General features: G+C 49.4%; 1 protein-coding gene across 6 annotated transcripts in view; it reads left to right on the top strand.

Annotated features, from left to right (window-relative positions):
• Positions 1 to 27,615, top strand: part of LOC116938831 (E3 ubiquitin-protein ligase HECW2-like) — a 209,041-nt gene that overhangs the window by 143,787 nt on the left and 37,639 nt on the right. For all 6 annotated transcript variants that reach the window (XM_032946526.2, XM_032946531.2, XM_032946529.2 and 3 more), the window contains 9 exons: positions 4,846 to 4,950; positions 9,897 to 10,056; positions 12,732 to 12,871; positions 13,559 to 13,689; positions 14,625 to 14,810; positions 18,330 to 18,464; positions 19,165 to 19,267; positions 20,838 to 20,934; positions 27,360 to 27,443. In XM_032946526.2, the coding sequence (XP_032802417.2) occupies positions 4,846 to 4,950; positions 9,897 to 10,056; positions 12,732 to 12,871; positions 13,559 to 13,689; positions 14,625 to 14,810; positions 18,330 to 18,464; positions 19,165 to 19,267; positions 20,838 to 20,934; positions 27,360 to 27,443 (1,141 nt within the window). The remainder of the gene's footprint in view (positions 1 to 4,845; positions 4,951 to 9,896; positions 10,057 to 12,731; positions 12,872 to 13,558; positions 13,690 to 14,624; positions 14,811 to 18,329; positions 18,465 to 19,164; positions 19,268 to 20,837; positions 20,935 to 27,359; positions 27,444 to 27,615) is intronic.

Here is a 27,615-nt window from a genome sequence, read left to right as displayed (position 1 = left end):
TGTGTGTGCGCGCGTGCGTGTGTGCGGGTGTGCCGCTGACCGTCTGGTGCTCCACCGGAGGGTTTTCTGCCACGTTTTCACAATAGATGGCCATGTTGTTTGCTACTGCTCCTGCTGAGTAATCCTAATTAAGTAATTTATGGGGTTTTTGTATGAGACAAATGGTGCTGGCACGCAACGGCCTACTCATTTCCAATGGTGTCAGAGTATATTTTACCTCCACTGTGAATATGACAGCACGTGGTATTTTTTTAAGGTTAATAGACCCGCGGTGTTAACCAGGGTGGACACCAGGCTCGAACGGCGAACCTCTGCTCCAGGAAGGCACTGGAGCGATGCACTTTTAAATCTATATCAAAAACTAATTTATTTGAGGATTGCTTTTTGTGTTTGTTGTCCTTCCCCTGCATTTCCAATTAGCACAGTTGGCTACATACAGTGCAAAAGAAATTCAACATACAAACATACATACAGGCGGCCCACCTGAGCCGTGTGACGCCCCTGGTGTGGGAAGTTTACAAATCTACGTGATCCATAAATTCTTTCCTCCAAAAAACGGGATTCTAAGTATATTCTGTCGCATCCAGAGATAAACGGATGAGTTGCTGATGGCTGGGTGAAGTCTCCCACAATGCTGAGCTACCACATAAGGCCATGGCATGAGAAGCACGTCAAGCTCAGCGACCTTCACCATCGCTCAGATGACAAAACACCGCTGTGCACAGTGCTGGCCCAGTCAATTGTAGCTGTTATCCTAAATAGTTGCTCACTAACTCTATTGACCCGCCCAACAAGTCTGTAAGACGAAAAGAGGTCAATCTTTGTCTCATGTCCTAAAGCCGTGAGACTGGCAGCATCCGTTCAACACAAACAAAGCACTTCCCTGGGCCGGTGTGTTTTTAAGGGTTCAACAAGTCTACGTGATCTGCCAACCCTTGCATAACAGGCAGACCCCACCACACCCAGTCGCTGTGGTTGTTATCTTTGTCAACGACGACGTATCTGGAGGAGATAACGCGAACAAACGCTCGTGCCTGCGTGACATCGTAACTTCGCAGGGCAACATCGTCCCTGTTTATATTTTTTGAATATTTTTAGCACAGGATGTTCGCACTGAGTCATATGATATGTACGTGTCGGGGATGCATGGGCGTTGCAGTCGGAGGCACAGTGGGACGTGCGGCAGCACGCTAAACTCGCAGTGAACGTGACATTACGGTTGTGCTTAGGTTATGTTTATTCGTCATCATTACCATCTGAAAGTTCCTTCGTTTCTGCGGGTAAGCGTGGCATCGCGAATCTTTGGCATGCTCAGATTATGGGAATCACGGATATAACCGGTTGGCAGAAAAGAATGACTTTGTAACAGTTTTCCCAAGCGTAATCATTGATGATCATGTGGCCGATTGCTCTTGCCATGAGGACAACGCCTCCGCGGTCTAACGTAAGAGTTTTCCTCAAGTGCAATTACATTCGAGGTGTCGAAGAGGTACGTACAGTGAGGGAAAAAAGTATTTGATCCCCTGCTGATTTTGTATGTTTGCCCACTGACAAAGAAATGATCAGTCTATAATTTTAATGGTAGGTTTATTTGAACAGTGAGAGACAGAATAACAACAAAAAAATCCAGAAAAACGCATGTCAAAAATGTTATAAAATTGATTTGCATTTTGATGAGGGAAATAAGTATTTGACCCCTCTGCAAAACATTACTTAGTACTTGGTGGCAAAACTCTTGTTGGCAATCACAGAGGTCAGACGTTTCTTGTAGTTGGCCACCAGGTTTGCACACATCTCAGGAGGGATTTTGTCCCACTCCTCTATGCAGATCTTCTCCAAGTCATTAAGGTTTCGAGGCTGACGTTTGGCAACTCGAACCTTCAGCTCCCTCCACAGATTTTCTATGGGATTAAGGTCTGGAGACTGGCTAAGCCACTCCAGGACCTTAATGTGCTTTTTCTTGAGCCACTCCATTGTTGCCTTGGCCGTGTGTTTTGGGTCATTGTAATGCTGGAATACCCATCCACGACCCATTTTCAATGCCCTGGCTGAGGGAAGGAGGTTCTCACCCAAGATTTGACGGTACATGGCCCCGTCCATCGTCCCGTTGATGCGGTGAAGTTGTCCTGTCCCCTTAGCAGAAAAACACCCCCAAAGCATAATGTTTTCACCTCCATGTTTGACGGTGGGGATGGTGTTCTTGGGGTCATAGGCAGCATTCCTCCTCCTCCAAACACGGTGAGTTGAGTTGATGCCAAAGAGCTCCATTTTGGTCTCATCTGACCACAACACTTTCACCCAGTTGTCCTCTGAATCATTCAGATGTTCATTGGCAAACTTCAGACGGGCATGTATATGTGCTTTCGTGAGCAGGGGGACCTTGCGAGCGCTGCAGGATTTCAGTCCTTCACGGCGTAGTGTGTTACCAATTGTTTTCTTGGTGACTATGGTCCCAGCTGCCTTGAGATCATTGACAAGATCCTCCCGTGTAGTTATGTGCTGATTCCTCACCGTTCTCATGATCATTGCAACTCCACGAGGTGAGATCTTGCATGGAGCCCCGGGTCGAGGGAGATTGACAGTTCTTTTGTGTTTCTTCCATTTGTGAATAATCGCACCAACTGTTGTCACCTTCTCACCAAGCTGCTTGGCAATGGTTTTGTAGCCCATTCCAACCTTGTGTAGGTCTACAATCTTGTCCCTGACATCCTTGGAGAGCTCTTTGGTCTTGGCCATGGTGGAGAGTTTGAAATCTTATTGATTGATTGCTTCTGTGCACAGGTGTCTTTTATACAGGTAACAAGCTGAGATTAGGAGCACTCCTTTTAAGAGTGTGCTCCTAATCTCAGCTCGTTACCTGTATAAAAGACACCTGGGAGCCAGAAATCTTTCCGATTGAAAGGGGGTCAAATACTTATTTCCCTCATTAAAATGCGAATCAATTTATAACATTTTTGACATGCGTTTTTCTGGATTTTCTTGTTATTCTGTCTCTCACTGTTCAAATAAACCTACCATTACAATTATAGACTGATCATTTCTTTGTCAGTGGGCAAACGTACAAAATCAGCAGGGGATCAAATACTTTTTTCCCTCACTGTAGATGACTTTCGTCATCTGGCCACATGGCCAGCCAGCACTGAACCAATTTCCCAACCACATCAATTCCATACACCCATCCATCAAATTCACCATGGAAGTGGAAAATGATGGCAAGCTACCATTCCTGGATGTTTTGATCGAGAAGAGGCCTGATGGCTCGTTCGGACATTCGGTCTACAAGAAAGCCACCCACACGGATTCCTATCTAAAGCTTGATTCCCACCACCATCCGGCCCAGAAGAATTCTCTCGTCAAAACACTACATTCCCGCTGCATCTCCGACCAGCGCCACCTAGCCAGCGAACTGGAGCACGTACACCAAGCCCTCAAGATAATGGATACTTAGACCGCACAATCCGCAAAGCTGTATCCCCAACCATGGGGAGACAACCTTCTGAGGACCCAATCAAAACCATCACCTTGCCATACATAGCAGGTGTTACCAAAAATATTTCCAACATTTTAAACAAACACAAGATCCAGGTCCGATTCAATACAGTACAACAAAATCCGTGATTTGATCCCATCTGTGAAGGATGTCATTCCTGGCATGCAATACCCTGGTGTCTACAAACCAAGTTGTGTCTGCGGCAGCAGTTACATTGGGGAAACGAAACGACATGTCTCGGACCGTGTTTGCGAACACAAGGCAGATTTGAAACACGGCAGAACCAATACCTCTGCCGTGGCTGATCACTGCTTGAACGCGGTGGGCTCACACGAAATTGTTTTTTCCGAGACCAAGGTACTCTGCAAACCTTCGGGCTACCATCAAAGATTTGTCCATGAAGCCATCCAGACATATATAAACACAGACAATTTAAACTGAGAAGATGGATATAAGCTGAGCAATCATTGGAAGGACGTTATTTACCAAGCAAAGTCGTAACTTGCTGTAGTGCTTCCATCCTTCCTGCCGTTTGGCTGTAATCTCCGACTCTCTGAGTTGCATTGCCCTGTTAGGTGCCTCTGCATTAACAGGCTGGGGTCTCACTAACATGGCCACCTCTGCTGCCTTAGCCTCGATGTATCGATGGTTCTGGCTGTGTGATGGGCTCTGTGTCTCACTGGCGTGACCACCGTTGCGGCGGTTCTCTTGCGTGGACGCGCTTGCCTCTCACAGCGCAGTTGGCAGCGCCGCAGCTTGTGTTACACATAGACATGAAATTCACTTGCCAATCTCCCTAATCTCTCGGCCTGATCTCTCCCATCAACATAGTGCTAATCTCCCATTAACACTGCTGCTGTGCGCATATGCGGGGACGATACTCTTATGTGGCGACGGAAGATCGTTTACTTTAACATGCTAATCTCTCTCTCTAATCTCTCTCTCCCTCATCTCCCCCATTAACACAACTGATGTGCTTGCGTGCAGGGATGGGACTCCTTTCCAGCTCGGACCCCGCCTGCTTGCCCTTGGCCAACATATATAACCTCTTGTTGTAAACAGCTCTCTCGCTGTGTTCTTCCTGATTCAGCAGTTCTACTGCTGGATTATTTTTTTCCGCCTGAAGACGATCGCTTGTGTTGCGATCGAAACGTCGTGATATAGTATTTTTTATTTTATTTTTCTACCTACGTGACTTTACCGAAAGAACCAAAGGGTATGCATAAATAAATTATTTTCTATGTTTAGTGTCTGGTTTTCGCTCGGCGCTATTAGTCTTGTGCTGCTGAATGAACCTCGACATCTGCTGCCAGAGCTGGCATGTCGCCGACAGCTTCCCTTGCCCTCTCCCGCAGATGAGCCTCCCTCACGGGAGAGCAGCCACCCGCCCCTGTGCCAGCTGCCCTCCATCCGGCAGGACATGAGTCGCTACCAGCGTGTGGACGAGCCCCTGCCGGCCAGTAAGTCACGCACCCACAAAGACAATGACCCCCCCCCCCCCCCCCCACCGTTTAGCCTCAACAGACCGTTGTGCCAAGTGCTGTTCAAGAGCGGCACCTATGAAGGCCAGAATGGCACATGATGGGGTGGGTGGCCAGCACCACGCCCGGCCGCGCCTTTGTCTTCCTCGTGGCGATGTTTATACATCACACTAGGTACTCAGGTGAGCCTGAGTCGATGTAGGGGGGAGGCCCAGGACCGGTTCAGATAATCGTCACTGGTGTTGGCAGTGAGCGGGAATCGAACTGGGGCAGCTGGGTTTGTAGTGCAGCGCGCTAACCGCTACACTACCTCTCCCCACGCACGCACACACACATAATCACACACGCAGACCCCATTAAACAGGCTGCAGGGGAAAGTGCTGTTTGCGAGTAGCACCGATGAAGGCCGGCCATGGTGCACGATGGAGTGGGTGGCCAGCACGACACCAGGCACTCATGAAAGGCTCGGGGAGCACCCAGAACCGGTTCAGATATTGTTCACCAATGTTGGCTGTGAGCGGTAATCAAACTCGCGCAGTGCGCTAACCACTGCACTACCACTCCCCAAAGACATACGTACAAATACACATGCACACAACGACAGCGGTTCCCATTCACCACTAATCACCTCCGACTAGCACGGTTGGCTACGTATGGTGCGAAATGTGTTCAACATACATACAAACAGTAGTGACATGTGACCCCACGGTGTTTGTGGCAGGCTAGGTGCACTTTGAGGCTATGGATTGTTTTCGCTGCTTGCTTCCAATTAATGCAGTACATGATGAAATTATACCCAAGAAGAGAAAGGCCGTTCTTATTTGGTTCTTTCGGTAAAGTCACGTAGAATGAGAATAAAATAATACATTGATAAAATAAAATAACACAATAATATTCTCACGACGAGACTCGTCCCTTCACCTGATGAAGGCCGCTTGTGTTGTGGCCGAAACGTCGTGAGAATATTATTGTGTTATTTTATTTTATCAATGTATTATTTTATTCTCATTCTACGTGACTTTACCGAAAGAACCAAAGAAGATGAATCCTTGCAGTCACGAAAGCTTTAAATCGAAAGAAAGGCCGTTGTCCATCTCGGAGAAAAGGACACACGTCTGCAGGGCTGGACCGAGTGCGTAACCCCGACTCCGAGTGTCATCGTAGAAGGAAGCGGGCATGTTTATCACTCGGGAGATGTTTTGCCATATTAGGGAATACATTTATAATTTGTCAAAACTAGGTAATTAATTGGGGCTTGGTGAATTGCGTTTAGGTCTTTTAATGAAGATGTTTATTATACGTAGGGCAAATTGCACGGTGTTTGAGGTGTGCTGGTTAATGGCTGAAATGTAATGAGCATGTGCTAAATAATGAAATTCGTATCATTAACCACGTATTATATACCCGCTGGATAAGAGGCCAGTCACATCACAATGCCACGTGATTTTAGCTTTAGATTCACGGTTAGCTTTGAGAACACTTACATCGTAATTTCTTGAGGCAGCTCACTTCTGAGTAAAGTACAAAAAAACAACAAGACCCTTTGCTTGTGACTATGGTGGAGCGTCGACATGCGAGGTCAGGAAAGAGCCGAGATTTGGGGGTGTGCGTGAAGAGGAGTGCGCTTTCACGCCAGGAGTCGTCAGAAGGGAGGATACCACTGAGGAAGTTGCTGCTGAAACATTACCCCCCCCGCCCCCTCCGTGTGCTCAATCACGATTCAGTTCTTTCTCGCTTCTGGCCCCCCTACACTGTAACAAGCTGCCACCGTGGAGAGCCACGGTGGTTCGCCACGGTGGTGAGATGTTAACTACCTGGCCTGGTATGCAGGAGGTTGTGGGTTCGATCCCAAACCTAACGCGTGCTGTATATTTGGAGTTTGCGTGTCTCTCCCTGTGGTGGCGTAGATTTTTCTCCGGGTCCTCTGGTTTTTCCCTCCATTTAGAAACATGCATTTAGAGTATTTAGCTGTTATAAATTTCCACGTGATAAGCCACTTCTTTGGGCAATTATCTGTGGCCAGGTCACTTCTGATAAAGAGCTATATAGCTCAGTGCGCCTTACCTGGTAATATAAAATATAGCTAATGATAGCTATACATCAAACAATCACCCTCACTATCCATTTTTCGTTCTTTCCTTAAAGCTCACCTACTTTCCCTTGCTCACGCCAACTCCTCTTCCCCCTCCCTTGCCCATCAATAACTACGCCCCTCTTTTCCAAACTTTCCTACCCATCCATCATACTCGCTCATCATTAACTGCTCACTGTCACTCTCATCATCGTTTATTTCATCATATTCGTCTCATCACACTAGTCTGCCGTACAAACAGCAGTTCATTCTTTGTTTGGCGCCTCGGCGAAGGCGCTGTATAAATTTAAATAAGGTAAGATTGCGTGCGAAGAGGTCCAAAGAAAAGACATGCCATCGTTCCCTGGTCTGACAACCGATGGAACAAGTAGAAAGGCCCGCAAGCAGCCTCCTCCTGGCCAAGGCGCATAGTGGATAGAATCTGTACAGCTTCCATCGATTGCTTCCTATCCTTTGCTTTCTGTTTGCTGTACAGTCACATACTTCTGTTGCTTAGGTACCACACCCGTCTCTCGAGCAAAGGACGGTGCTAATTGTGGCCCGTGGTATAGCGGAGGGGGGGGGATGGTAGTTCGTTTAGTTTAATTAAAAGGTGAGAGCCCATTTGAGACTGAGCCAATCTGCGGCAGACATGGAGGTGTCTCATTTATTGAGAATTTATTTGCAAGCAATTTGTACTTTTTATGTTTATGCTACGGGCAGAGGGGCCTAACTCTCACAGGTGACTTCACCGTGTCGGCAATATCAGCTGCGTGCTTTGTCAGTTATTTGCGGATATTATGTGCAGCAACAACATCAGCAGCAGCAACAACAGCAGCAGCAACAACATCAGCAGTAGCAATAACAGCAGCAGCGGCAGATATGCAACTACTGAGTCTGCAAACTGGCATGGCAGTAAGCTGCTGATAAGAGGAATAACAAAGCCACCCTAATCAGCCCACAGCCTCTAGCCAAGCATGTGCAACCATGGCAGCTGCTGGCACTTTATTCAAATCACATGTAAACAAGCACAGTTGAAATTCAGCCTTTGAGATATCCATTACGTTCAAAGAATATTCATTGATAATTGCGTGCACTCAGAATTTGTTTTATCTTGGATTCAGCCGAGTATTTAAACAAATATATTCAGTAGGTTAAGTGAGTACAGTATATCCAAATATGCATCTCTAATGAAGTGGGGGGGGAGGGGGGGTGATGATGCAGAGGTGGATGTATAAATTACCCAAGGCAGGTGGTCCAAAAATGTAAAGTTTTTTAAACAGGGACCTACATCAATCAAAAAACACATGCGACACATGTTTATTGATACATATAAATACAACACAGATATCAGGACGCCTGGGATACAGGAGGTCATGGGTTCGATCCCGACCCTGATGATCTGTATATTTGGAGTTTGCGTGTTTCTCTCCCCGTGCTCGCGTGGATTTTTCTCCGGGTCCTCCGGTTTTTCCCTCCGTATGTAGAATCAACCTCCCATGGTTTAGAGTATTTGGCTGCTATAGATTTCCACGTGATAAGCAACTTGGTTGAGCTGTCATTTGTGGCGAGGTCGCTTCTGAAACATAAGTTAATAGCTCAGTGGGCTTTACCTTTTTTCAAATTTTCTTGCTGTGGTTTTCACACCTGATGATGATTGCTTGTGTTGCAGTCGAAACGTCGTGAGAATTTTATTGTTTTATATTTTTATTATTTTATTGTTTCCCTTCTACGTGACTTTACCGAAAGAACCAAGAATATGAATCCCCGCAGTCACGAAAGCTTTAAATCAAAATTTAAATCAAAAGGTAAAAATAGTTTAGTTTTATTTGTATATATATTTTTAAGTGATTTGTTTCCCTTTGCTATACTATACCTTCAGTGTTTTTGCATTGCTTGTTGTAACATTCTGACCCGCCCCTATTGGACATCTGTGAAAAAGAGTTTTATATCTCATCGGATTCCTCCAGCCTAAATAAATATTCAGATTTTGGGAATAGTGGCCTGCAGAACTCATTTATTTTCCCCGAACTCAGGATTTGTGACTGCATTGCAACGCCCCCCCCCCCTCCTCCTCACGACGACGATGCCGGACACACACCCCAGCAGCGTTTGGTTGACATCTAAATCTGATACTTTGTGACCCAGGTGACACGTGTTAAGTGACCCAGGTGACCCTTGCGAATGAGGCGATCCTGGTCTCCTAAGTTCTCAACCGGTTAAACAAAATGAACAAGCAAATAGTTGGAGGCCAGGTTGGAGACTGTGCAACAGCTGAGGGATCCCGTCGATGAGAGGAAACCCTGCAGGGGTGTAGTGGCATCGGTGGTGTTGTCCATGAAGAACTTTTGACTCTGACATGTCGTGACTTGTTGTTTCGTTGAATTAAATATATGTTTCCCTTCACGATACGTGCATTTAAATTAGCACGTAAGCATTCATTATTTAAGATTTTTGAAAATATAAAAAATGTACCTTTAGGTTAATTCAAATGAATGAAGTACTCACGAATTGGATGGAAACATCTTCATATATTGAGGACAGTAGAGCTGGGGCAATTGTTGGGGCCGCCTTGCCGCCTGGCTGCTACCTTCCAGCTCGTCTGTGATTCCCCAGTGACTGTTATCCACAATTTGCATGAACGACGACGCTCTATATATAAACTAATGCATTATTACTATTATTATAACAAGCAACAAGTTAAGAAGGGCAGTGGGAGTGAGACAGTGAAAACTTACTCGAATCCAATTAAGATAATCCGTCGAACCCACGTTGGGTGGTGGAGGGCTCCTCACAAGCGAGCGCCCTTGACGTGTGACGCCCGCGTGTCCGCTCTCCGCCACGCGCCCCGTAGACTGGGAGGCCCGCATCGACAGCCACGGCCGTGTCTTCTACGTGGATCACGTGAACCGCATGACCACCTGGCAGCGGCCCACGGCCTCCTCCTCCCCGCAGGTCCTGCAGCGATCCAACTCCATCCACGCCGTGCAGCAGATGGAGCAGCTCAACCGACGGTACACTGCGCAGACGCATGCGCACACACACATCAAAGACAAACATTCCTTCCATATAGCCTTTAACAGACTTTTGGGGCAAGTACTGTTAGCGAGCACCTATGAAGGCCGGCATGGTACACGAGGGGGTGGGTGGCCAGCACCACGCCCGACCGCCTTTCTCTCCCCAGTGGTGATGTTTACACACCACACAAGGTACTCATTTGAGGCTGATTGGACATTGGGGAGGAGGCCCAGGAGCAGTTCAGATAATCGTCACTTGTGTTCGTGGCCGTGAGCAGGAATTGAACTCGGGTCGCCGGGTTCGTAGCATAGCGCGCTAACCGCGACACTACCACACACGTACACACACACTCACATGCACGGGTGCATTAACATTCGTAAAATGAGCTAGTAACGCATGAGTAAAATTATGCCTAGGTTAGCTCGGCCTTAAACGAGTACTTCGCGTGGTGTGTAAACATCAGCATATAGAGAGACAAAGGTGGCCGGGCACGGTGCTGGCAAGCCACCCCCTCGTGTGCCGTGCCGGTCATGACTTCTTATCTTATGTAGATTCGTATCGCGCATTATTCCAAGTTGCTTTACAATAATACAATTGTACGTTAGATGATAATGGTTGAGATATTGAAGAGTAGTGGGGTTGTTATTAAAAGTTCTGGTGTTGTTATAGTGATAGGAGAACAGGTGGGAGGATTTAAGGAGGGGGTTGGTAGGGTTATGGGGTAGTGGTAGTATTAAGGATTGGGGTAGTATTTAGAGATGGGGGTAATGATAGGGGTAATGATAGGGGTTAGGGTAGTGATAAGGGTTGGGATAGTGATATTGGTTGGGGTATTGATAAGGGTAGTGATAGGAGGTCGGGGTATTGATAAAGAGTAGTGATAGGGGTTTGGGTAGTGATAAGGGTAGGGATAGGATAGGGGTTGGGGTATTGATAAAGGGTAGTGATAGGGGTTGGGGTAGTGATAGGGGTTGGAGTAGTAATAGGGGTTTGGGTAGTGATCGGAGTTGGGGTAGTGATAGGGGTTGGAGTAGTGATAGGGGTTGGGTTAGTGATAGGGGTTGGGGTAGTGATAGGGGTTGTGGTAGTGATAGTGGTTGGGGTAGTGATAGGGGTTGGAGCAGTGATAGGGGTTGGAGTCATGATAAGGGTTGGGGTAGTGATCGGGATTGGGTTAGTGATAGTGGTTGGAGTAGTGATAGGGGTTGGGGTAGTGATAGGGGTAGTGATAGTGGTTGGAGTAGTGATAGGGGTTGGGGTAGTGATCGGGATTGGGGTAGTGATAGGGGTTGGGGTAGTGATAGGGGTTGGGGTAGTGATAGGGGTTGGGGTCGTGATAGGGGTTGGGGTAGTGATAGGGGTAGTGATAGGGGTTGGGGTAGTGATAGGGGTTGGGGTAGTGATAGGGGTTGGGGTCGTGATAGGGGTTGGGGTAGTGATAGGGGTAGTGATAGGGGTTGGGGTAGTGATAGGGGTTGGGGTAGTGATAGGGGTTGGGGTAGTGATAGGGGTTGGGGTAGTGATAGGGGTTGGAGTAGTGATAGGGGTTGGGGTAGTGATCAGGGTTGGGGTAGTGATAGGGGTTGGGGTAGTGATAGGGGTTGGGTAGTGATAGGGGTTGGGGTAGTGATAGGGGTTGGGGTAGTGATAGGGGTTGGGGTAGTGATAGGGGTTGGGGTAGTGATAGGGGTTGGGGTAGTGATAGGGGTTGGGGTAGTGATAGGGGTTGGGGTCGTGATAGGGGTTGGGGTAGTGATAGGGGTAGTGATAGGGGTTGGGGTAGTGATAGGGGTTGGGGTAGTGATAGGGGTTGGGGTAGTGATAGGGGTTGGGGTAGTGATAGGGGTTGGAGTAGTGATAGGGGTTGGGGTAGTGATCAGGGTTGGGGTAGTGATAGGGGTTGGGGTAGTGACAGGGGTTGGGGTAGTGATAGGGGTTGGGGTAGTGATAGGGGTTGGGGTAGTGATAGGGGTTGGGGTAGTGATAGGGGTTGGGGTAGTGATAGGGGTTGGGGTAGTGATAGGGGTTGGGGTCGTGATAGGGGTTGGGGTAGTGATAGGGGTTGGGGTAGTGATAGGGGTTGGGGTAGTGATAGGGGTTGGGGTAGTGATAGGGGTTGGGGTAGTGATAGGGGTTGGGGTAGTGATAGGGGTTGGAGTAGTGATAGGGGTTGGGGTAGTGACAGGGGTTGGGGTAGTGACAGGGGTTGGGGTAGTGATAGGGGTTGGGGTAGTGATAGGGGTTGGGGTAGTGATAGGGGTTGGGGTAGTGATAGGGGTTGGGGTAGTGATAGGGGTTGGGGTAGTGATAGGGGTTGGGGTCGTGATAGGGGTTGGGGTAGTGATAGGGGTTGGGGTAGTGATAGGGGTTGGGGTAGTGATAGGGGTTGGGGTAGTGATAGGGGTTGGGGTAGTGATAGGGGTTGGAGTAGTGATAGGGGTTGGGGTAGTGATCAGGGTTGGGGTAGTGATAGGGGTTGGGGTAGTGACAGGGGTTGGGGTAGTGATAGGGGTTGGGGTAGTGATAGGGGTTGGACTCGGCCTGGTCTGTCCATAGCTGAGGAGGCGGCGGGGGGGGGGCAGGGAGTAGCAGTTGCAGGATGGCCTCGCCCCAACCGCACGTTGAAGGCCACACGTGTGAGGGTCTCTCTGCCGTTGTCTCCGTTGTGTAGGTACCAGAGTGTGCGTCGCACCATGACCAGCGACCGCTCTGCGGCGGAGGAAGAGGGTGGAGCGGTGGGCGGAGCCAGCAGCGACGGGGCCCCTGGGCCCGGCGAGGAGGAGGAGCCGGACGCAGCCCCTCCCATCAGCGGTGCCTCCTCTCGTCCGACACTCATCGCCGGGCCGGGATGCGAACGGTCGCAAAGTTCTCCAGCGGCACTCGCATGGAGGAGGCCATTCTGTGCCGGTGGCAGAGGCCCCACGTTCCGCAGCTGAAATTTCCGCCCCTGAGTCTAAAACAATTCCGTGTATGCGTTTCAGTGAATGCGTGTGCCTTTTTATTTATTTGGGCGCCACGGTGCTGAGATATTAACTGCTTCGCCTGGTATACAGGAGGCCGTAGGTTCGATCCCGACCCTGACGCCTGCTGTATATTTGGAGTTTGCGTGTCTCTCTCTCTCTCCCCGTGGTCGCGTGGATTTTTCTCTGGGCCCTCCAGTTTTTTCCCTCCGCATTTAGAAACATGCGTCTGGAGTATTTGGCTGCTATAAATTTCCACGTGATAAGCCACTTCGTTGGGAAATCATTTGTGGCCTGGTCCCTTCTGAAAAAGAGCTACATAGCCAGTCATCTCAGTCAATCCATGGCACCTGGGTCTGGCCCGTGGGCTCCCCTTCAGCGAGCCTTCCACACTTCACGTGACCTTGGAGTGCACCTAGCCTGGCAAATTTGCCGTGGTGACGTCACCGCCATTTAGTTGGCGAACAGCGGCTGTTGTTGTTGTGCACGTGTGCACGTGTGAATGCGCGTGCGTGCGTGCTTGCGTGTGTGAGCGCAGATCAGCAGCGGCGGGACTCTGCGCCTGCCGGACACCACATGATGCACACGAGGATGAGCCTCTTGCTCCAGTCGCCCGCCGTCAAGTTCCTCTCTTGCCCGGACTTCTTCACGCTGCTCCACTCCAACCCCGTGAGCGCACAGCGGCAGTACCCCACAACGCGGGCCACCACCACCACCACCACACGACAGCGCGTGTGACACGCGTCACCTGGCATGCCCTGCGCCACGGTGCTTGTCCGGGGTGACGCCTCTGCTGTTCCGTGCGGTTCCGTGCGGTTCCACCGTCGGGCTTCTCGGGAGGGGGTGGGGGGGGAGCTGCTGGATGTTGGCAATCTTCTCGTCTTCGCGTTCAGCGGGGCGCGTTTCCGTGGCCCACTTGCGAGGCTGCCCCTTGCCCGCGGGTGGAAGCTGCATTCATGCCGCGAGTATCTTGGGAATGCGGTCAAAACCTCTCGGGAGCCAACTCTAAACCAAGCCGGAATTTTGGGCAAGCCAGAAAGGGTACCGGAATAAATGACCGTAGCAGATCAAATAAATGCAGCGGAACAACGGGCGGATCAAACGCAGCCAAGTAGGTGAATGGAACACCTTTTGGTGAAACTTGCCAAACTGTAACATCTGGCTCTGTTGCTTAGCATCTTTCCTGAAAGTATTTACGTGGCCTCACAACTCACCAAATCTGACACGAACACTTTGGTGACATCACAACCATTGTGTGATGAATGCCAGCTGTCTTGTCTGGAGTTGACTGTGTGTGTCTTTGTGTGGGGGGAGTGGTGGCATGGCAGTTTGCAGACTGCAATACAAACCTTCAGTAGCAAGTGGTATCCCAACTTGTCTTGGACCCACCTAGGTCAACTCAGCCTCAAATGAGAACCTGGCATAGTGTGTAAAAATGATCACTGGCGAGATCAAGGTGGCCCTGCATGGTGTTGGCAACACCACCCCTTCATGCATCATTCCAACCTTAATAGATGCTTGCTTCAGCACTTTCCCCCAACAATTGGCATAGCTGTACAGGGAATCTTTGTGTCTTCTCTGTGTGTTTGTGTGTGTGTTGGCAGAGCGCCTACCACCTGTTTGCTAACAGCACCTGCCTGAAGCACATGATCAGCAAAGTGCGGCGCGACTCGCACAACTTTGAGCGCTACCAACACAACAGGGACCTGGTGGCCTTCCTCAACACCTTCTCCAACAAACAGCTGGAGCTGCCGCGTGGATGGGAGATGAAGTACGACCACCAGGGTAAGGTAAGGCCCCAACGCACTCTACACACCAGCACACAGACAGACAAGGATCCCCCGTATAGCTTTCAGAGATTGTTGGGACAAGTGCTGTTAGCGAGCACCACCTATGAAGACCTGCATGGTACACGATGAGGTGGGTGACCACCACCACGCCCGACCGCCTTTGTCTCCCCAGTGGTGATGTTTACACTCCGCACCGGGTGCTCATTTGAGGCTGAGTCGACCTAGGAGAGGCCCAGGAGCGGTTCAGAATAGTTGTCACTGGTGTTGGCCGTGAGCGGTCTCTGGGCGCTCACATCAAGAAACACGACGAACAACCTGTTCACTTTCTTAAACAATTCTATGCTGGTCACGTTTCTCAGTGACAAATGTGTGTAGAATGAGTGTTTTTTAAAAGGTCTTCGGTTTTGTTAACCACTCATAATCCATCTGTTTATTATTGCTTGAGGCATCTTAAACGTCCCAATACCCTAGCACAGCTCCACAAGTCACGGCCTTGAAAATCAACTGAAAGTTTTATCATTGTCATTTATCCCATTTTCCTTCAATGTCTTCTGAGTAGAACCATAAGACTGCACACTCAGCTGTGCTAAGATCAGGAGACTCGTTCACTTTGCATCTGTCTGCCAATTAATGTAGAGCAGAACAAAGTTATTTCCCCGTATTCTCTTGGTCTTATCACGGCGTTGATAATTCGGTTCAGACTTTGGCAACCTGGTTTACCCTGGTTGGGAATTCAGGGCTGAAGTGCAGGATCTCGATGTTGTTGGGCGTTCCGACGTGGGTATGTACGTATGTGTGTTGAACTTCTATGTAGCCAACCACGCTAATCGGAGGTGCCCGGGAAGGACAACAAACTAAACACAAAAAATCCGTTTGAAATAAATTCGTTTTTAATCTATATTTAAAAGTGCATAGCTCCGGTGGCTTCCTAATATCAGAAGGAAGAGCGTTCCAGGCGGCCGCAGAAGGGCATCCGAAAGCACGTGATGCAGTGACTATCTTTGTTCGATGAGTAGCTGAAAGCTCCTGCGAGCATGGCCGGAATTCGCGCTATGGTTTATGGTCCTTGACGAGATCAGCAAGGTGCCAGCCCCTCGAGGCATCTGCCCTTCCAGTGCCCGCACTGACCTGCGGGTCACGATGAAGCTGACCCTGATGCCACCCCCGTATTAGAGATCCCCCATCTCTCAAGGATACGTAACTTGGCCAACAGAGGTCGCTCCTCTCACACCACTGTGACCACTGTGAGCATTGTGACCACCGTGACCACCGTGACCACTGTGAGCACTGTGACCACTGTGACCACTGTGACCACTGTGAGCACTGTGAGCACTGTGACCACTGTGACCACTGTGAGCACTGTGACCACCGTGAGCACTGTGAGCACTGTGACCACTGTGAGCACTGTGAGCACCGTGACCACTGTGACCACTGTGAGCACTGTGAGCACTGTGAGCACCGTGACCACTGTGACCACTGTGACCACTGTGACCACTGTGAGCACTGTGACCACTGTGACCACTGTGACCACTGTGAGCACTGTGACCACTGTGAGCACTGTGACCACTGTGACCACTGTGACCACTGTGAGCACCGTGACTACCGTGACCACCGTGAGCACCGTGACCACCGTGAGCACCGTGACCACTGTGAGCACTGTGACCACTGTGACCACTGTGACCACTGTGAGCACTGTGACCACTGTGACCACTGTGAGCACTGTGACCACTGTAAGCACTGTGACCACTGTGAGCACTGTGACCACTGTGACCACTGTGAGCACTGTGACCACTGTGACCACCGTGACCACCGTGACCACCGTGACCACCGTGACCACTGTGACCACCGTGACCACCGTGACCACCGTGACCACCGTGACCACCGTGAGCACTGTGACCACTGTGAGCACCGTGACCACTGTGAGCACTGTGACCACTGTGAGTTGAGTTTCCGTCCCTGTTGCACATAGGTTTTTATTTGAGCCAGTAAAATAGCCATTCGTTTGAAGTACAGACCGTAACTGTACATTGATAATCTCGCATCGTTCGCAGATCGGCCACATGTTGTTAATTCCGTACGCAATGCTCAAAATCTGTTCTTTTTTTTTAATAAACGTTCATAACAATGCGAGCGCGTGCCTTTGGCGATCGCAGCGAGAAGAACTGCCAAGAGAGCCAGGATCACGTGACTTGTTTACCACTCTCACCTACGGCTCCCCTGGGCGGCCCTGAGAGCCGACGTGTGTGTGTGTGCTTTTACACTTTTGCAGTGCGAGTGTGTTTTTCACACTAAAATGCCATCCTTCTTAATTCTCTTTTTCACGTGCAACTGGAATTTAACACTTAGTTAATGAGTTTGCGCTGGCTCTTTTGCTAAATAAAGCCATTGATATACAGGGTTGTATCTTATACCATTAGCAATATTATCGGTATAATCTATCCTTCTGGATAAAAAAAAGTATTTGCTTCATTTTAAATTGCATTGTTCAACTCTGTTCTGTATTCATGAGAGTGACAGTCAATGCGTTATTGTTATAGAAAATCACCGAGTACCCGTCTTGGCATATTGTGGTTATAAAAGTCAAGTAATTTTTTGCTTACATACTTGGCACCTTTTTTGGCATAAATCTGCCACTCAAAGCACCAGTGAGAAAAAAGGAAAACATTTTCTTGATGCCAGTTTTGTTTCGCATGCTGATGAGACTCAGAAAGACAAGGATTTGCCTGTTTAAACAGATGTCTCAGGAAGACGTTTACCCTCACGGACGATTGACCTAAATGCTATTTATTATTTTAGCAACCAAACAAACCCTTTGTGTATTTACTGCAAAAGCGTTTGACTGGTGTGTGCGTGTGTCGTTGGGGCTACAAGCGCTCCTGGTGTCAGTGTGGTGCCACCAGGGCATTGATTCAGCTCTGCTGAGGCCTTTGTCATCTCAGGATGTCGATTGGGTTCTCAAGTGCGGAGGATTTACCATTAGAACCTTGTCGCCTGTGGCTATGAACAAATATCAGTCATTCTGTTGATTTTGCTTCAAATAGCTCTGTAGGTATTCTCGCACATCTGCAAAGTTAAAGAGCTCAGTGTAAAGGTTTTGGTGAAAAGCCCATTGAAGCATGTTTAGAAAAAACATACAATGGATCATCCTCATCATATTCGGCTACGACTTTCTAATGTTCTGTCAATGGGTGTTCAGGGCTTAGGACAGAAGATGCTTTGCAGTTTGCCTTAATGTTCATCGTTACTTTTGGGGTATAATTGACAACAAACAATGAACGGACAACAACACCACCGCTGCTGTCGCAACACCAGGCACATCATCTCACGCTCCCAGCGCACCGGCAGCATAACGCTTCTGGCGCTGTTCCACCGAACGCGTCCAGAGCGGTGTCGTCCACCCGTCCTCGCGCGCTCGTGACGGCGAGTTCAGTGTAACCTGGTGCGGCACTGGCGCGCGGGTCCAGACGCGGGGCTGCCGATCCCAGACTTCCCCGTGGCGTCTTGTCGTGTTTTGTGCAGCCGTTCTTCGTCGACCACAATGCGCGCACCACCACCTTCATCGACCCGCGTCTCCCCGTGCAGAGCGCCCGCCCCCCGGGGCCTATCGCTCACCGCCGCCACCTGCAGCGCCAGCGCAGCCACAGTGCCAGCGAGGTGAGCGGACGGCCCTCCTCTGCCTTCCCCCCCCCCCGCCAATATGCCATGCCTGGGGCCGGGCCCTCGAGGCTGTGGCCCGCGGGACAGGCCAGAGGGCGTCCTAGCGGCGGTGGCACGTGGTGGAACGGCCTCGCGGTCCGCGTGGACTCGGGCACTTGGTGCTTGTGTGGGAAACCGCATGGGTCTGCTGGGTAGCGTGTTCAGGTGATCGCAACGTAGCATTGGATTTCTAATTCCATCTGCGCGGGGGTTTTATCTTTACTCCAGGTTGCCAAACACTCAAGAGTGGAATTGACCGAACATCCCAATGCAGGACCTTCCCACAAAACGACTCTTGAGACTAAGATCGATTGTTGCGGATAATTATTATTTCTCCTGGTATAACTCGCCACCTCCATTGTATTTATACCATTGTGTTCCTCTTGTCTTATTTGTCAACTGCCCTACCCTCGTCCTCTTATTTACCTTTGGTCCAAAACCTGCGTCTCACATTCCTTTTAGAACGTGGAGGGGAAAACAAAAACCTCGCATATTTCTAGCTCCGTAAAATGTGAAATGTCGTATTGTAACGTGCGCATGGCGGAGGTCTTCCACCGTCGTCCATCGCATCGGAGTGCTCGTGGACGACGTCTTGGGTTCCGCTGGGTGTGGGCCGCTCCTTGTTGGCGTCCCTCATCGCTCGTTCTTTCCCGTGCAGGTCGGCGACGATCAGAGGCACCACGGGCCGCCTGTCACACCGCGCCCCGCCAACACCCTCAGCGTGAGCGGCCGCTACCCCTACCACGACTCCATGCCCATCGGTTCGTCCACTTTGTTTCAGCGGGTTTGGTTTTTTGGAGTGAAATTCCCTCCACAGAAGCTTGGGAAATTGTTGGCGGTGGTGGTGGTGGTGGTTTGGGTTGCTTGCTGTGTGAGTAAAAAATATAACTAAGATGGTGGTGATTAATGGTGAGGATAACATTTGTAAAAATTATTGTGAGTGCATGGCTCTTTTATTTTACCGGGGAAGTTAATATCGTTAGTATTGTTATTTTGTCTTTTGTAAGTAGAAGTATTATGCAGTACTTTATCTTAAGAATATCTGAGAGTAAATAATTTCTAAACTGAGTGTTCGATTTGCTGATCTGTGAATAAATTAAGTTATGAAGTCATTATTCCAATGAATTGATTACCAAAGTGCCCTTATGTGATGTCGTAGCCTGTGATACCAATTTTTAAGTTGCCCACAAATCAATGATTTTAACCTAACCACGTTACTAAGGTCTCTTGGAGAAAAAAAATGACATTGCACCAATTGAAATAGAGACTTAATTGAATACAAATCTAGAATGAATTAATTAATGAGCTGTTTGCCACGTCTTCTATGTCCTTGGAAGGGACCCCGTGCTACCTCGCATAACTCTGTGCACAGATGTGTGCGTGTGTGAGTGGCCGTGTTGTGAGTGAGTGGCTGTCTGTGCGTGTGTGGCTGCGGCAAGATGTTAACTACCTCACCTGTTATACAGGAGGTCGTGGGTTCGATCCCGACTGACACCCGTTTGTTTGGAGTTTGTATGTTCTCCCCTTGGTCGCGGACATTTTTCTCCAGGTCCTCTTGAGTTTTTCCTCCACATTTGGAAACGTGTTCAGAGTATTTTGCTGCTATAAATTTCCACGTGATAAGCCACTTCGTTGGGCAATCATTTGTAGGTCGCTTCTGAAAAAACAGCTATATATCTCAGTGGGCCTTATCTGGTAAAATAAAATAGTTTAATTTCGTGAGTGGCTGTGTTTGTACGTATGTTGAACTTCTTTCACACCATACGTGGTCAACCATGCTAATCGGAGGTGCGGAGTTACTGTGTGTGGAAGTGGCTGTGTGTGAGTGTGTGAGTGGCTGTGTGTGAGTGAATGGTTGTTTGTACATGTGTAAATGGCTGTGTGTGAGTGAGTGGCTGTGTTTGCGCGTGTGTCACTGTGTTTGTGAGTCGCTCTGTGTGTGTATTTGATTGGCTGTGTGTGTGAGTGACTGTTTGCGTGTGTGAGTGGCTGTGTGCGTGTGAGCGAGTGGCTTTGTCTGCGTGTGTGTCAATGTTTGTGTGAGTGGCTGTGTGTAAGTGAGTGGCTCTGTATGCGTGTGTGAGTCACTGTGTGTGTGTGAGTGGCCGTGCGTGTGTGTGTGTGGCTGTCTTTGCGTGTGTGAGTTGCTGGCGTGTACGGGCAGCTGTGTGCGTGTCGGAGTGACGAGACGGCCGACGGGCGGCAGGGCCGTTCTCTCAGCGCTCGTTGGCACTGCGGAGGGCACTCTGTGACGGCCATGCCACCCTCATGCACGGTGCAAGCGGAAATGAATTTAACGTTCTGCTGCCATTGTGGCTTCTGTCGTTCCAGCATACAACGACAAAATTGTCGCATTTCTCCGGCAACCCAACGCATTTGAGATTCTTCAAGAGAGGCAGCCGGGTCTCAGCAGACACCCCTCTCTCAGGTGACCACCCCATCCCCACGACCCTTGCCACCCTCCTCACTCTGCTGTCGAAGCAGCCGCATGCTTTTGCACCGTGGCGTGGCCCGTTCGCCTGCCTGTTGCGGAGATTTGCGGAGTTGACATCAGGCAGGGTACTCCAGTTATCATCGTGTTCCATCTGCTTCACAGCGGAGGTTTAAAGATCCCGTGATCTTATTCGAAGAAGAGTAGACCATTGTGCGCTGGCGTTATGGTCCAAAACATTTGCCAAATTTGAAAGATTACCCGCAAATTACCAAATTGGGGTACAAACAAGCAATCGTCGCCACATTTGCAGAAACTTAAACCGACCCTCCTGAAAAAGTCTTGAGACTCCATGAGTCTCCAGACTTTGGCAAAGGGCACATCAGCCAGCCACTCACCTTGTGTGGTTACTTTTTGCAAATGTTTAATGCCTTATTCGCCACAGTTTTGCTTTTTGTGTTTTGTTTATTGTCCTTCCCCCGCACCTCCGATTAGTATGGTTGGCTATATACGGCGTGAAAGAAGTTCAACATAAATACAGTCTTAAACCTCAAACGGAAAGGCAGATGTGAGGACCAGCTTGCAGACATTTAACACATTCTCGCTCGCAAACTTTAACAGCTACCAGAGAGCAGGCTAACGTTGTTGTGCTCAATCCCACATGGAAAGACTGACAGACGTCTCTTCATATGATGGCAAGCAGATCACGCTCAAGCAGACTTTGGGGTCACGGCTCTGGACTCACATGTACTGACCAGCCACTGCATAGTCCAGCAGGCCGCTGGTGTTGGTCAGTGCACCCAACGTGCACCACGTCACACCTGTGTCAGCCCAGTATGTTGGTAACTGCGATTCCCATGGGCTGCACAGAAATCCCTCGGCTGCCTAAATTATTACAGTACTGTATTGAGTTGATCTGGCTAATACCGTCCAATCGCTTTTCCCCCCGGTGTTAACTTTCTGGCAGTGAAGTCACCTAATTGGATTACTGTTCCAGTGGGTAACTTTAGCCTTCATCTGCGACAGGTCGTAGAAGTCTTCTGGCTCATCAGACATGGATGTTTATTTTCAGTGGGAGCAGAGGCAACCACCACCACTACCACCATTCGTCGCTTCCTATTGATGGGACAGCAAGCCCATCACAGCTGGGACTCCTAGTGTCTCCAGTCGCACTGTCACGCCTCCAGACCGCATCCATGTTTGAATTCATATAAGAAGTGCCACTTCCTCTTGCCTGACGCTAACCTTCACTTAAGCAGAGAATTGTCCAAATTTCCTAATGACACTTCAACCGGGACCTTCTGCATCCTACAAAAGTCTGGGTGGAAAAGGTCCAGCTTTAGACTGAGGAGTGTCAGCCTTCCTCCCTCGCAAGTACCTGGACATTCCACGTGGCCAGTCTAAGCAGTTGACGTTATTTCTGGGGGGTGTCTTTGAGGGGAGATTCGTGAAATCACTGCCCAGTGAGATCATTCAACGGCGATCTGAAAACAAATCCGCGTGGCTACTCCCAAAGCAGTCGAATGGATATCAAATCTCAACATCAATTTGTAATCTGTTGCAATCCCCCAAAAAGCCATAGGAAATAAGAGGGGAGGGTGCAGTTTGCCTGGCTCCATCAAATGGAGTTTGGCCAATGAACCTCATGGACGCCTGTCCCGTCGGAGGCCTCTGCCGCTCTGTAGGTTTCCCGTCAGCACGGGGCGGTGCCCTGCCAAGAGATTCTCTGGCCTGGTCCACGCCGCCCTCGTTGAGCTCAGCTGCCTGCTGTGGAGCGTCACGCGCTCGTTAACTCGTCACGGAGTCACATTGATGGCTTATAGCGGTGCGGAAAATAAGCAATCAAAACGGTGCGTATCAGGCCGGCCTGACCCATTGTTTTAAGTAAAATGCTCTTTAGGCTTTGTCGTATGCGTATCCACGCCCAAACAGTTTCGCTTCATTATACCAGGATGAAGGTCACTTTTACCATTCCGGTGGGCAATTATGAGTCCATTATGGCTATTGGATCTTGTTTTTGTGAAAGTAATCAATTTGTTTTGGAATTTTCTCGCAAATAGAATCGAGCCAGCTTTTATTGAATGTTTAACTGAAGAACTTTGGTACACGAGTAAATCAAGTAGAAGCGGCGTCTTGCTCTCACGGGAGTTCGATACTACTTGCTTGTTACCATTTCTTGTTACCATTTTTCAGCCAGTGGGGCGAATCCCACATTCTTATGAGAAAAAACAGTTTCGCTCGTTTGAATTGCTTTCTGGGATTATGGTCAACTTTAACCTCCATTTAAACTCATTAACTTATATAAAATTAGCAACATACTCTGATCAGCTGGGCAATGACAGCTCTCAGTTATGCATCTCAAGTACTGTGATTATATAAACAGGGGAACCCAAACAACCTGAGTTCTGTTCCCAGCCGTGACTATTAGCAGTGGCGAGTGATATCTGAAACGGTCCTACACCCATCCCTTGCGCAAACCTGCACTGACTAGTGTGGCAAGTATAGCCAAATAACAAACCCCCTGTGACTCACGCAGAGTAAAACTATAAAAAAACTATGAAACTTTTTTTTCTTGACTTAAAGCTTTCGTGACTGCAGGAATTCATATTCTTTGGGTCTTTCGCTAAAGTCACGTAGATGGGTTGAAAGAAGAAAAAAAAGTGACGACGTTTCGATCGCAACAAAAGCGATCGTCATCAGGAGGAAATTTGATTTATTTTACCAGGTAAGACCCACTGACCTACATAGCTCTTTCTCAGAAGCGACTTGGTCACAAATGATAGCTCAACGAAGCAACTTATCACGTGGAAATGTATCGCAGCCACATTCTCTGAACGCGTGTTGATTCTAAATGTGGAGCAATAAATCGGAGGACCTGGAGAAAAATCCACGCGACCACGGGGAGAACGGGCAATGCATCAGGGTTGGAATCAAACCCATGACCTTCTGCATACCAGGCGAGGGAGTTAACATCTTACCACCGTGGTACCCCAAACAAATGCTTCATGCTTTCGTCCAGGAGTGGATTGACAAAGGGCTATAAATTATTTTATTATTTGCTTTTAGTTATGTAAAACCACACAAAAATGTCACTTAACATTGTAGCTGGTCTGGGGTGAGATGCCAGCACTGTGAAGCCATCACTTTTGTTGTGTAAAGCCCTGGGAACAAGAGGCCACTTTGTATCAATTAATGCCATCATAATTGTGTCCAGAAGACCAGATTCTGTGCCACTTATTGGAGATAAAACTCAGTCGGTTCCTTAATTGCCCTCAACAGATGGCGTGCCATCACTTCGTAAAGTTCCAGAATTGACCATAGTCAAGGATTTGTCCAGTTAGACTGCTTATAAAGAGCCGCGTCTACAGTGCACTGTGAACAATGCATCTTCATGGCCCATGGCACCTGGATCTGTCCCATAAACTCCCTATCAGCGAGCCTTCCTACACCTCACGTTGTCTCAAAGTGGACCCAAGGCTGTCACAAGCGCCGTGGTGTTATCACCGCCACGTCGTGGCGAATGGCGGCTGCTGTTGTTATCAGGCAAAAAGCCTCTGCTGCATCGAGGGCATGGGCGTTGTGAACGGCGCTTGCTCTGCACGAACGGGATTGTGACATGCACCTGTGTTCCACTCCCTCTCCATGTGCACAATGCCCTGTTGATAAGTGCTCGTCCTTGGACAACAGTCTCTCTCTCTCTCATATTGTAATTACCTCTAATCACCCGAACAACATCTTCCCCAATTTGTTTGCTCAACATAAAAAAACACCACTGAAATGTTTGTTAAAGTGCATTTTTAAGACGTGGGTTTTGCACTTAATTTGGTTAATTTAATATCCAAGAGCCAATAAAGTGAGAAGAAACGAGGTAAGCCACACACGTGTTTGTTTGTACAGCTTGTAAGAGGATCGTTTTGGAATTTTACAAACAAGATGTTTGAAGTATTTCCAGCAAAAACCATACATATATATAATTACCAGGTCGTGCCTGCAATGTGACACGTGTCTCTGCTCTTACACAGGGTTCTGGAGTGGTTAATGGCCTGTGCACAATCCATGAATAACGAACACAAAACCGTATACGTCCAGGCGTGTGCATTCTACATTGATTCGTTTTGACCAAAGTATTGATTCATAAACTTGGTATGTGTTGCATACCCACGAGGAGCTCCATCGTCATTGTCATCAGCAGCAGCAGCATCTGTTTCTATGTAACTAATCAAAGCATTGATAATTACAGTACTGGGTGGTTGATATTTACACTTGAGAAAGAATACATACTTAACTGTTGCTCTGTAATTCATTTGCTTCCCAAACATAAATTTTAATATATTTTTTAACGTGTACAGCGTTCACCATATTGAACTGCTTGTTGAGATGAATATCCCATAAATCACGTGTGGCTTTCTTCAAACCTTGTTTTCCGTGTAGATGTAGTGGTTGTGCATTGTAATTGTTACTCTGGGTGCATGGCCGTTGCTCGTGTATGTGAAGGACACGCGGGACGCGTCTCTTTGCGGCAGCAGTTTAATTTATTATTTATACCTGAACGTTTGTAAGGCCTCCTTGAGATTACCTATTACCAGCGACTATCTGTCGATATTTTTCCCGGTCTCATTTCTTGCGTGTACGGTCCACCACGTGAGTGCGTGCGCGCGAGTAGCTTTGATATTCACTCGTCAAAAGTTGAGGGCGCCACACCGCTGACAAGTCTCAGGGCGCCGCACTTCTCTTCGCTCAACGCATTCCGTTGAATTTGCGGCACTGGAAGTGGCAGTATTTTGGGCAAGCGGTGCACAACACCCAGTTGTGTGAACTGATATCGCAACGTGCTGCGTGACCAAGTGACATCGCGGTAATTTCCCGCAGAGATGTACTGGCCGGCTGTGGGGGTCCCTGATATCCATCGTCCCCCTGCTTGAACTGGCTGCCGAGCTGGGCAATCCGACAAAACGAAGCTGCCCTGTCGTCGGGCTCCAGAGGCAGGCGTGCGCTTTGACCACTGGGGACGACACGGCCCGTCAGTCTAAACTCTACGTCCTGGCATTACGTGCGCCTTTTTAATTACATTTTTATTTATTAATGCCTTTTTAAAAAATTCAATTCCAAAGCATAGCCTTCCCGCTCGGGGGACGTACGTGCGCCCGAGCCCGAGTCCAAATCCGGGCAGTAAACGGTTAATTCCCTTTCCCAGTGCAGGCGCGCCCCTTGAAAGCATCGGATATCTCCGCGTGGCGCGCCAGAGCCAACGTTATCCCGACGGCGGAAACGCCGCCGCCGTGACGAATTTAAACCCGGCGACACATCCGCTAATTGCGTTTGACGCTCGCTGCAGACAGCGGGAGTCGCTGATGCAATTAGCCTCCCTCCCGTCCGCCGATGTTGGCCACGAGTGGCGTTTACGGCGGCGGGGCTGGCCTCGTTCGCACGTCGTGCGCCAGGGTCGCGCGGAAGACGTGCGCGGGTTGCGGCGGAGGCCGTGATGTAGCCGAAGGAGCGCGAGCGCCCGCTGCCTCATGTAGCACGTCAGATATTACCACTTGACGTTGCCTCTGGAAAGGGGACGTGACTGGAGACGACCGTAAGTGAAACGTGTTCCTGGTTGAGCAGTCGTACGAATAGTCTATTTTAAAAGGTATCGTTAATTGCTTGTATAGAATACAAGTTTCACAAATGTCATTTGTTTACAGGCATGTGTATTTAATGTAATAGCCTTTCCTCAAGCTAAATGCCAATTGTCTGGCTTTTCTACATTGACTTTTCATTAATATCTAAGCATAATTTTTTGGAATATTGCTGTATTATATCTCAAATATATTCTTGTTAAACAAGGAACATACACACATACAGTAGTATATGTATTCCAGTACCTTACTCTTAAGACGCTGTCCATGTGTGTGCTGTGTCGTATAACGCGCAGCCACCCACCGGATTTGCAAACGCGTGGACCCGCAGCCGAGGACAGTTGACAAATATTCCCGATAAGGAGAGCTGGCGAGCGGGCGAGCGGGCGAGTGGGCAACCTGTCCTGGTCCTCCGTGAACTCAGCCCGAGCCGAGCGAGCGAGCGAGCGAGGGAGGGAGGTTCACTCCGTGCAACACGACCCGAGACCCGCGCCGGCGCTCGCGCGGACGCGTGCGCCGTCTACGCGGGCAAAGCCTCCTGATTGTCGAACGCGCCCGTCCGCGGCCTTCGCTCGCGACGGGCGAGGAGGAGAAGCGTCTGCGGTGGCGCGGAGCCTCTTCGCGCCATCCCCCTCCCCCCCCCCCGGCAATGCCGCCGCCGCCGACGGAGGCGGACGCGCGGCGTGCGCTGAGCGAGCTGTACGCGGCGGCATTCGCGTGCTGCCTCCTCTACGTGCTGTGCCTGTGCGCGTGCGACGCGACGCCTCACTGCGGCTCTGCCCCCCGGCCCCCGCGCAGGGAGAAGATCCAGTTCGTGCGCAGCGAGGGCACGTCGGGCCTGGAGCGCCTCTCGGGCGACGCCGACCTCGTCATCCTGCTCAGGTGGGAAGCGCGCGCTGAGAAACGGCGGCGCCTCCGTTGGCCATCGCGCTGCTGCCACGCGCGCGTCCTCGTTGTGCTGCGGTTCTTGCTCTGCTCAGCGAACCGAGCCGCCTGGGTACTGTCCCCAAGCAGCAAAAAGAAGCCGTGCTCGATTCCCGACTCGGGCACGTTT

Source organism: Petromyzon marinus, chromosome 4, assembly GCF_048934315.1.
Source record: "Petromyzon marinus isolate PM22_M1 ecotype Great Lakes invasive population chromosome 4, UKy_Petmar_22M1.pri1.0, whole genome shotgun sequence".
NCBI lineage: Eukaryota > Metazoa > Chordata > Hyperoartia > Petromyzontiformes > Petromyzontidae > Petromyzon > Petromyzon marinus.
The sequence above is the reverse complement of the archived record's forward strand: the minus strand, read 5'-3'. Positions and strand labels throughout refer to the sequence as shown.